General features: G+C 42.3%; 1 protein-coding gene across 1 annotated transcript in view; it reads right to left on the reverse strand.

Moving 5' to 3' along the window:
• NID2 (nidogen 2) overlaps window positions 1-11686 on the reverse strand; it is a 113513-nt gene that overhangs the window by 11775 nt on the left and 90052 nt on the right. The window contains exons 12-13 of the mRNA XM_007943715.1: window positions 7277-7396; window positions 5869-6099 (exon numbers count right to left, since the gene is read on the reverse strand). Coding sequence (XP_007941906.1) covers window positions 5869-6099; window positions 7277-7396 — 351 coding nt within the window. The remainder of the gene's footprint in view (window positions 1-5868; window positions 6100-7276; window positions 7397-11686) is intronic.

Raw genomic sequence — 11686 nt, forward strand, 5'->3', positions numbered from 1 at the left:
CGTCCTTCCTCACGTGTCCTCCCGTCCTTCCTCAGTCACAACTTTGTCTAAACCAGGACTTTGAACCAGTTTGACCGGGTTAGTCAAGGCTTGAATTTTTAAAATTTGGGTGAAGAGGAATGATAACTGAAATGAGAAAAATTACAGATCGAAGCCCTGGAATGGGAGACTTGAAGGAGGTTCAGTGAGCCCTTTCAAGCACCTGATGTGGGATGTTGGATTATTGCCAAGACTGGAAAGACAGGCACACATTCAAAGTGGCATCTTTGAATACCACCATCTTTGAGCTGGGCATCAATGTTTCCTACTCTGCCTATCAAGGATTTGGTTGCTAGGCAACATGCACATCGCCTTTGTTTTCTAAGAGGGAGATTAAGTTTCTAGTGTCAACCTGTACTTTTTCCCATTCTGGTTATTGTTCCAGTTCACCCACATTTTGTAAGTTTGTGTTCATTTTGGTTTTGCTTCATTAGCCATGACTGCACCAAGAAAGAACTGGTTTAAAACTCTCGTTTAAAGTCCTGTGTGCTTCTCGGGCAGAGCAGTTTAGCCACCTGCAAGTTTTCACCCAGGCTGCTTCTGCAGGGTGATCAAGGCTCCCCCACATGACTCTGCTGTTGAAATTCAGCCCTGTTGAAATTATATTTGCATCCATTATGACAGTATTACCTCAAAGACTTTAAATTAAAAAAAGGTGCTTCTTTCTGGAGACATGTAGTCTGGATGAATCCCTGAAACCATTGCCTTCAAATCATCTTTAAACCTTAAACCAAAATAAATCCTGAAGTCTTCTTAAAACCAAACACTAGTTTAGCTTCACTGGTAAAGAATGTCTGCCTTGAGCACTGTGCTTTCAAGATCTCTCTCCGTGGGATCAAATTGACAACAGCAACTCGAAAGATTAGATAGGAAACTTAGGGGCAATGAGCTTATGTTAATGAGGAGGAATAAGTCAGAAAATGAGGGTGAGAATGGTTGCACAACTCAAAGAATGGAATCAACGTCACTGAATTATGCATGTAGAAACTGTTAAATTGGTGTATGTTTTGCTGTGTACATTCTCAACAACAACAACAAAATAAATAAACTTTTTAAAAAGGTGCTTCTCCTTCCTTGTTAATTCCTAAGTTCAAAGCCTATGGGCTCCAGACTTCTATCTAAGAACTATTTAGATATGTGCTAGGAATCTCAGCATACAACTAACAAACACTGGGTCCTTGCTTTTCCCATCAAACCTGCTCCCCCTTCTGGTCATTTCCATATCAATAAATTGTACCTCCACTCTCTTATTTCTCAGGCCTCAAACCTTGGAGTTATCCTTGATTCCTCTCTTTTCTCTTTCCCTCAATCTCCATAACTGATATGTCAAGAAACTCTGTCATCACTGTTTCCAAAATACAAACTTCATGTCTTGCCACTTCCACCTCTGTCACCTTGGCCAAGCCCCATCATGTCATGCCTGGATTACTGCAATAACCTCCTTACTGGTTTCCTGCTTCCACCCTCCTCCTCACCCACTAGTGGAAGCTCAACAAGAAGCCAGAATGTCCCTTTAAAATGCTAAATCATTTCATGCCACTCCTTTGGCCAGAACCTTCCAATGGCTTCAAAGTACAAAGTTGGAAACATAATGATTGGGTCCATGTACCTACAATTTCTCTGGGAGATCAGGAAGATGGTGATTAAAACCCTCAAAGATAAAACCCACCTAGCTCAATTGCAAGACTCACCTTGTTTGGGGGCAGCCACTCTTATCTCATGACCCTTTTTGTCCTTCTTGGAGAAGGTAGGATTCTGACCATCTCACTCAAGTGTGTCACAAGGAACCCGGAGACAGAAACACTACCTCTTCAAACACTAGCACCAACCTTGAGATGAGATCCCCTAGATCCCAATCCCACACTCCTAACTCAGAGGACTCATTCTTAGTTCAAGGGACCACCTACATAGGCAGAGCTATTAGGAATGCAGACACACAGCAGGGTCAACGTCTTGAAAATGGGTGCTTCAGATCACTTACAAGTGGGCATACTTCTCACTCCTTACTATTTGAAACAACTTAGTTCTCAACCCAATAATGGATTTTTTCCTCCTCTACAGGACTTTGAGCCAGTTCAGCCCGGTTCACTCATGGTCAATAAAGCAAAACTGGAATGGACCCCAATTTTTAAAATGTGGGTGAACTAAAATGAGTCAAAGCCCTGCTAGAACTTAGTCTCCCACTTAGGAAACCAGAGAAGCATACACATGGCATAGCAATCAAATCTCTTGACTAGCTGAGTCAGAAACAGTTATTCCCGGCTCAAAGATGGCAGCTGATGACACTGTTTTGAATGGGTGTTGCTCTCCACAGTCCTGGCGATAATCCAACGTCATGCACCAACCTACTGAAAGGCCTCACTAGACCTCTTTCGAATCTCATGTTCCAAGGCTTCACCCACAATTTCCCCCACTCTGGTTAGTGTTCCAGATCACCCAAATTTAAAAAATCTGGGTCTGTTCTGGTTTCACTTCGGATTCAAACTGGTTCAAAGCCCTGCTCTTCTTTTCTGGTTGGCAAGGTTGAAATATTTTGGAATCTTGGGCACAAAGTGTTCTCACTCCTCTCAAGCTGACCCAATTATACAGATGAAAGAGTTAGAAATGGCCAAGGCCAACCCAGCACCAAGAGAAAAGTCAGGAAGCATGGGAAAGAGTCTGCCCTAAAGGATGCATCCCCATTTTAGTTATTAACTTCTCAGTCTCTTGGCCGCCTTTGAGTCATTGTCCTTAACACATGCTTAATGAATTTAATAGAATTCTGAACTGTTCTCTGAAGACACCTCCCAGCCATGTGATTTCTTCAAATTCCAAGATTTTCTAAAGAAGGGAAAGGGAAAGCATAAGTGAAATAGGATTTCTCTGTACTCTTTTTTTGTTGTTGTTCCTGAAAGAGCTTTCCCAAAATATGGGGACAGAGAAGAACCAGGAGTATCACCGTAGAAACAAAACCAACTCTACTAGATAAACCATTACCATTTTTTACCTACATAGGTCTTAGAATCAGTAAACTCCTGCCACAGCAATTAATACCATTAAAATGATCAAATCTTTTGGTAATTCTCCAGCCCGTCTTATTTTCCTATGTTTAAAAGCAAAGAACAATATTTACAGGCCTGTTCTCATTAGTGAAAATGGATGTAGAAAGCATTTTGGCTAAAATGGTCTCAAACTAATACTATATTCTTCATAATAAAGTTCTGTATTAAAATAAAGTTCTTACCATATCTGAAATTCAAATTCATGACAGCATGATGCAAAAGTCTGCTGTTGGCATAAGCTAGGAGCACTTCATAACCACGTCCCACACAGATGGGGCATGCTCAGATGGTAACAGACATGTTCATCACCAACATCTCAGATTCCATTATCTAATGCAACAGATTCCTGTGCTTCTTCTGAAGGTGGTTGGGGCAAGAGTGACTCCCAGTTGATGTGTTGGGCTCGACTAGAGAGGACTGGAGTTATCAGGTTAGAGTAAATTGGTTGGATCCACCTACAAGTGTCATACTTATTTTGTCTATTGATATAGCACACCCTTCAGACCATTTCCTGCAATTCAGAAGGCACAGTTAAACCAGATACTTATATAGGAAGGGAGTTTTCCTTCTGGACAAAAGGCTAGTCTGGCCAGATCCCCTAGGTACCTCTATGGTACCCTAACAGATCCAGGGAAGTGCCCTCAGCCTGATGTACACACTCAATCTAAACTTCCAGTCTTGTAGTAGGTAAAGGTCTAAACAGATGGAATCCAGTGTATAACAATTAAGTATGTGTGTGTGTACATGCATCTCTATAACTTGACTATGTAAAAAATATCTTTCTGAGGAGGAAAGAGCCACCACCCATCTGTCAGTTTGTCATACTGTGGTGGTTTGTATGTTGCTGTGGTGATGGAACGTGCCACTAATATCTCAAAATACCATGGTGGGCAGGTTTTAGCAGAAATCCTACACTAAGACCAGGAAGAAAGGCTTGGTGATCTACTTCCATAACTTAACCAGTGAAAATTCTATGGACCACAACAAAACATTGTTTGATTTAGTGCTGGAAGACAAGCACTCTCTGTTGGAAGGTGGTCAAACTACACAGAGGCCACAAACATGGTCACAACAATGATCATGAAGATGAAGCAGAACTGGGCAACATTTTGTCCTGTTTTATGGGGTTATCACGAGTCACAGCCAACTCAATGGGAACTAACAACAACAGGAGAAAGTAGATCATGAAAGAATGCTGAATGGTCCAAGTCTGAATGGTCTGGGCAAGGGTTATAACCTACCCTCATGTGGTAGTTAAAGATGTATGTCAACTTGGCTGAGCCTGGTTGAGTGGCTGGGCAGCTGGTGGTATTTGTGGTATATTCTTGTCAGAACGGTACTAGGTAACCAGAACAGAGTATGGTACCAAGAGAGTGGGGTGCTGCTCTGGCAGATACCTAAAATGTGGAAACAGGAGTGGAGTGCATCCTTGACCTGAGTCCCTGGCAGAGAGATTCCAGCATACAGCATGAGAGATGGCAGAGCAGAGCCAAGAGACTGGCAGAGAGGTACCAGCAAAGAGACCAGCATGAAAGATGGCAGTAGCAGAACCCAGAGATTGGCATTAAACAGCAACAGGCTTACCAGCCCACGGAGGAGAAAGCTGGGTGCCATTGGGTAGGCAGTTTCCTGGCAGAGTGGGTTGCCTTCAGGCATTAATTGGTGAAGAGACTGGCATAAAATAGAGTAGCAGGTTGGCCGGCCCACAGAGCAAGAAAATAAGTGTCCTTTGGGCAGAAAGATTTCCGGGGGAGTGGGTTGCCCTCAGGCATTAACCAGCAGAAGTGGAGAGATTAAGGAAAGGGAAGCAGGGCTGCCTCAGCCTCAAAGGGTAGGACCGTGGCCTTTGGGGGTGGAACCATCATAGGCCACTAGGTTTCAAAGTGTTAGACCTTCACCAACTTGGTTCTGGAGTGTGGGGCTGCTCATTCATATGAGCCAGTGGGATGGAGTCACAGCCGCTGTCCAAGAGTGAGGGGGCAGGGCTGTCATGCCCAAGAGGGAGAGGAATGGGGCCCTCCAGGCCAAGGGGGTGAGGTCACCATTTAGAGGAACTAGGGGACTGGAGCCACCTAGTGGGAGAGATCTGTACAGGTGCTAAGTTGTAAAGGGGTGAAATTGTGGTAGTTAAATGTGTATGTCAACTTGCCTGGGCCTGGCTGAGTGGCTGGGCAGCTGGTGGTAGTTATTCCCTATGATGAGAATGGCAATCAACTCCATGGTGGGATCTACCACAAGCAGCTGAGTAGCTGCCTTTGGGATATGGTCTGCTTCACGTATATAAGGAGAAGCCTTGGGGATAGTCTCTAGTTTATGGCACACTTAGATCCTGCATGTACCCTTGTCATTGTTCAGCAGCCTGCCATGCTCTGCCGAACTAGAGACTTACAATGAACTTGAATTAATGGCCTGCCGTGTGTTTTGGTAACATCGGGACTGTACCATTTTATTTGTCAACCTTGGGCTTGTTAGCCTCAGCAGCCAGTAGCTGCCTGAGTGAAGAAACGCCTCCAGCTCCAGTGGGCCAGGAGCAAGAGGCAGAGCTGACGCCCAAGGTCAAGGGGCTTTCACACAGCCCCTAGAGCCTGGCACTTCAAACTTGGACTTAAAGCCTCCAAACTGTGAGAGAATAAACTGCTGTTTGTTAAGGCCATCCCATTTGTGGTATATTCTTGTCAGAGTGGTACTAGGTAACCAGAACACCTTGTAATCAGTGACATATGCTTCTTGAACCCATATGCTTCTTGAACCCATATGCTTCTTGGAGTAAGATTCCTGGTTGTCTCACCTGGGGCTCTGCAGTGAGGTGGGGTGGAGCCCGGGGGAGTCTGGGTACCAGGGACTTCATGGCCACCTTGGTCCACGCACCAGCAAAAGCCTGTGCTGCCATGACACTGCAGGGGCAGGAAGTTGCCCTGCTCATCGCACTGGGGGATGTGGAGTGGGGACGCAGGATAGGCTGGCTGTGCCTGGGCATAGCGCTGCTGGTATTCACAGGGTTTCAGTCCTGAGGTGGAGTCTTTAGGGTCCAGGACAGAGGGAGATAAAAGGAGAAATAAAAAGCATTGCAACCAATTCACTCTCACAAGCCAATTTTAAAGTCTTCTGTACTGAGATTTTTTTTTTTTTCTATAATTGGAGGACAGTATGACAAGGGAAAAATTGCAATGCACTGGGATTTTGGAGTCCTGGATTTTTATTTATCTCTGCCACTATCTATTTAGTTTATCCCTAGTTTTCACAGTTCACCCTGTATGTCCCTAGCTGACTAAGAAGTAAAGCAGCCTCTCTCGCAGCCCTCAGTATCCTCTTGTAAAATGGAGAACTCATGATTTCTGTCAAAATATCCTAAGAAACTTTGGAAAAATAATACATATTCATTCCTAGAAGATCCAGAGTTTAAATCTGAAAAGCTCAGTATCAGTGGTGGTCACTAGGCTACACTCTGCTGGCCAAGTTGCCCCAGAGCAGTCACCACAGGTGCTTCCTTCCAGCTCATTAGTGTATGTAGTTCCTGTGCAAAAAGCTACACCTCAATACTTCGTCTCAAATCACCTCATTTGTACTCATCAAGTCAAAGGAAATTAGATCATGAATGGGTCATACTCCAGGCTTCTAAGAATGCTAATAATTAGTGAACTTTGGAAAAGTGATATCAACAAACCCAAGAGTCTTGGGTGATGTAGTTAAGCACTTGACTACTAACCACAAGGTTGGTGGTTTGATTCCACCCAGAGGCACCTCGGAAGAAAGGCCTGGTGATCTGCTTCCGAACCATCACAACCTTGCAAACCCTACGGAGCACAGATCTACCCTGCAATGCAGGGGTTCACCATGAGTTGGAATTGACATCATGCCAGCTGCTTTTTACTTTGGTTTTATTAGTAAACTAGGCAGCAGGAGGTCACTGTGGAAAATCTACCAACTAAAGCCTCCCCAACCCACTGCCACTGAGTAGACTGTGACTCATAGAGATCCTATAGGACAGAGTAGACATAGGGTTTCCAAGGTTGTAAATCTTTAAGGAAGCACACTGCCTCATCTTTCTCCTGCAGATGGCTGGTGGGTTTGAATCACTGAACTTTTGGTTGGCAGCCAGATGCTTTAACAAGAGCTCCTAACCAAGGCCTCAGACCTATGTAAGTCAAGAGTGGGATGAAGTGCTGTAGAACTATTGAACATTTCCCAAACCTTACCAGGTGTGCACTGAAATCCATCCCCGTGATATCCAGGTTGACAATGGCAGGAGAAGGAACCGGGGGTGTTGTAGCAGGTAGCTGCAGGGTGACATCTATTTTCCACGCATTCATCAACATCTGCAGAGGTCAGGAATAGGGGCAGAGAGAGAGGGTGGGAAGGAAGAAACAAGATGATTTTGTCGCACATTATCTGTGTTACTAAACCTGTTGAAACCAAACCTGTTGCCTCTGAGTCAATCTGACTCATAGAGACCCTATAGAAAAGAGTAAAACTTCCCCATGGGGTTTCAAGGCTGTAACCTTAAATGAATGTCACATCTTTCTCCCACACAGTGGCTGATGGGTTCAAACTGCCAACCTTTCAGTTAGTAGCCAAATGCTTAACCACTTCACCACAAGGGTTCCTTATCTGTGCTACTACGTGGACTTAATACACATGGACCCACAATGAGCTGCCCACTTCAGATGTCTCAGCAGACCTTCAGGTGTAAGCAAAATGCTATCACTTACAGCCAAGATTAGTAGAAAAAAGCTGAGGCCCATCTGAGCTAATTCATGAGGCTGAGACTGCTTAGCGGGAATCAATCAGTATATATCAAGCAGTATATTTCTATAGCATCTTTTAACTGTAGTGAATTCCAGGAAGTTACTACTTTTGAGCTAACCTTTAGACTGTAAATCATCAATTTCCTTTCAGTAGCACTACAATAAAGATTAATATATGTTAACTACAGTTTTTCTGTTCATTGTTGGCAGTGTCTTCCTACAGCACTCATTTATAGATGCAAGACCCAGAGGAGACTCCATATACTTTATCAACTAAGTTAGGACTGCATTCAGGCTTGTTCCATCATTGTCCTATTACCTAGAACACCAATTAGCCAGAAATTTTCTTAACTTTCCACTCTTAGAAGAGAAAAAAGTACAAGAAAAATATTATCAGGGATTTTGAAACAACACATAACAAAGAAAATCTAAATTAGTCAGGCATGTCAGCATAAACAATCCAGGTCTCTACACTATACATGGGAGCTCTGGTAGCATAGTGCCTAAGGCATTTGCCTGCTAACCAGAAGGCTGGAGGTTCAAACCCACCAGCCACCCCTTGGAAGGAAGGTTGGGCAATCTACTTCCGTAGTGATACTGCCTCGGAAACCCAAGGAGGACTCGCTATGAGTCGAGTCCAACTCGACAGCAAATAACAACAACAACAACATACTATACATGGTACCACGTGAATTAATTTTCATGATATTTCTCAAAACTGTGAAATTCTGAAACTTTGAACAAAAGCCAATTTATTTTCCTTTACAGAAATCAGCAAATGCTGGCAATCGCAAAACTATGAGAGTTGAATTGTTAAAACCAATGCTCAATGGATAAGATAAGCTATCTTGAGACAGGAAGTCTTCCAGAGTAAAAAGAGAATAAACAATGGGTAGAGATCTAATCAAGACTCCACTTGAAATAAAACAAAACAGTAGTCATATCCGTGATAATGTCCAAAAGAATTTTTTTAAATGTGTGAATAGAAAAAATATGGAATGGGATGTTCAGTCTTAAACTTAGAAAATGGGAGAACCAGAACACACGAATTGTGTCAACTCAGCACAGCCCATGGCAAAGACACACAGGGTCTGGGAAGCAGACGACTTTAAACAAAAACAAAAAAAAAACAATTGCTGTCAAGATGATTCTGAGTTATGATGGCCCATGTGTTTCAGAGTGGAAGAACTGTGCTCCACAGTTTTCTTAATTTTATTTTGTTTTTGTTGAGTGTGTACACAGCAAAACATACACCAACTCAGCAGTTTCTTCATGTACCATTTAGTGACATTGATTACATACTTGAAGTTTTGCAACCATCCTCATCCTCCTTTTCTGAGTTGTTCCTTCCCAATTAACATAAGTTTACTGCCCCCTAAGGTTCCTATCTAAACTTTCAAGTTGTTGTCTGTCAATTGGATCCCATATAGACAGTTATTAAAAGAGCATAATGCTAAAGGCAGACTTTTTTTTTTTTTTTCTCCCAACTAGTTCATTGAAACTATTGTTTGGTAAAGATTATCTCAGAGCAATAGTTTCAGTACTTCATCCAACCTTCACAGCTCCAGAAAGTATGGAGTACATAAGAAACTAAAATTCTGTTTTGTATTTCCCCCCTTTTGATCAGGATTCTGCTATAGAATCTTTGATCAAAATGTTCAGAAATGGTAGCCAGGCTCCATACAGTTCTGGTCTCATGGCAAAGGAGGCAGTTGTTCTAGAGGCAATTACCGACACATTCTGAATCCTCCTTCTATTCTTGACGCTCTTTCTTCTGTTGCTCCAGGTGAATACAGACCAACTGTTGTGCTTTGGATGGCTTCTTGCAAGCTTTTAAGGCCCAAGGCACTATGCAGTGAACCAGGAGGCAGAACAGAGGCACTAAACATATTATCAGGCCAATTAACTGGGAAGTCCCATGAAATCATGACACTCCAAGAAAATAAACCCACTAATGTTCTTGATTATACATAAGCAGACGCTTTTTTGTCATTGTTGTAAATATATCACACTTTTGCCAATTCAACTTTTTACAGATGTACAACTTATTGACAGCAATTTTAATAATTGGCTGTGCAACCCAACCCTTAATCAAGGCAATATTTCCATTATCATTAACCCCTTTCTTTTCCCCACCTTCCCACCCCTTGTTGTTGTTGTTGTTATGTGCCGTCGAGTCATTCCCAATTCATAGCGACCGCTCCTTGGGTTTCCGAGGCAGTATCACTATGGAAGTAGATTGCCCTATCTTCCTTCCGAGGAGTAGCTGGTGGATTTGAACCACCAGCCTTCTGGTTAGCAGTCAAGTGCCTTAGCCACTATGCTACCAGAGCTCCCACCCCTAGTAACCACTAATAAAATTTGTTCTCTATGTTATTGTTGTTAGATGCCCTCTAGTCGGCTCTGATGTACAGCAACCCGAAGTACAACAGAATGAAACACTGCCCAATCCTGTGTCATCCTCATAATCTATATTTGAGCTCATTGTCACAACTGCTGTGTCAATACATCTCGGGGAGGGTTTTCCTCCTTTCACTGACCCTCTATTTTATCAAGCATGATGTTCTTCTCCATGGACTGGGCCTTCCTGACAATATGTCTAAAGTACATGAGATGAAATCTCACCATCCTGGTTTCTAAGGAGCATTATGGCTGTACTTCTTCCAAGACAGATTTGTTTGTTTTCTGGCAGTCCAAGTAGATTCGATATTCTTTGCCAATACCGTAATACAAATGCATCAATTCTTCTTCAGTCTTCCTTATTCATTGTCCAGCTTTAACATGCATATGAGATGACTGAAAATATTGTAGCTTGGGTCAGGTAGACCTTAGTCTTCAAAGTGACATCTTTCCTTTTGAACAGTTTAAAGAGGTCTTTTGCAGCAGATTTGTCTAATGCAATACATCATTTGATTTCTTGACTGCTGCTTCCATAAGCAGTGATTGTGGAGCCAAGTAAAATGAAATCCTTGACAACTTCAATAATTACTCCATTTATCATGACGTTGCTTATGGGTCCAGTTGTGAGGATTTTTGTTTTCTTTATGTTGAGGTGTAATCCATGCTGAAGGCTGTAGTTTTTGATCTTCATCAGTAAGAGCTTCAAGACTTCTTCACTTTCAGTAAGCAAGCTTGTGTCATCTGCATATCACAAGTTGTTAATGAGTCTTCCTCCAAGCCTGATGCAGTGTTCTTCTTCATACAGGCCAGCTTCTTATATTACTTGCTCAACATATAGACTGAGTAAGTATGGTGAAAGGATACAATCCTCATGTACATCTTTCCTGATTTTAAACCATGTAGTATCCCCTTGTTCTGTTTAAACAATTGCCTCTTGGTCTATGTATAGGTTCCACATGAGTAAAATCGAGTGTTCTGGAATTTCCATTCTTCACAGTGTTATCCACAATTGGTTATGATTTACATGGTCAAATGCCTTTGCACAGACAATAAAACATAGGTAAACATCTTTCTGGTATTCTGTACTTTCAGCCAAGATCTATCTTCTATCAGCTATGATATGTCTCCTAAAATTCTTCTGAATCTGGCTTGAATTTCTGACAGTTCTCTATTGATATACTGTTGCAACCATTTTACTTGCATATGATGTTAATTATATGTTTCAATAATTTCCACATTCCATTGCATCACCTTTCTTTGGAATAAGCATCTATATGGATCTCTTCCAGTTGGTTGGCCAGGTAGCTCATATTATTCTATTTAAAATTGAGCATAGATATTTTTGTGACCTAGTGCATACACTTATGTTTCATAAGAATTTTTATAAAAAAGAAGAAGGGCCTCTATATTGGATTGGGTTCTCTAGAGAAACACAAAAACCAGCAAAGTGTATATATATAT

Source organism: Orycteropus afer, unplaced genomic scaffold, assembly GCF_000298275.1.
Source record: "Orycteropus afer afer isolate SDZICR_OR568_19922 unplaced genomic scaffold, OryAfe1.0 scaffold00111, whole genome shotgun sequence".
Lineage (NCBI taxonomy): Eukaryota > Metazoa > Chordata > Mammalia > Tubulidentata > Orycteropodidae > Orycteropus > Orycteropus afer.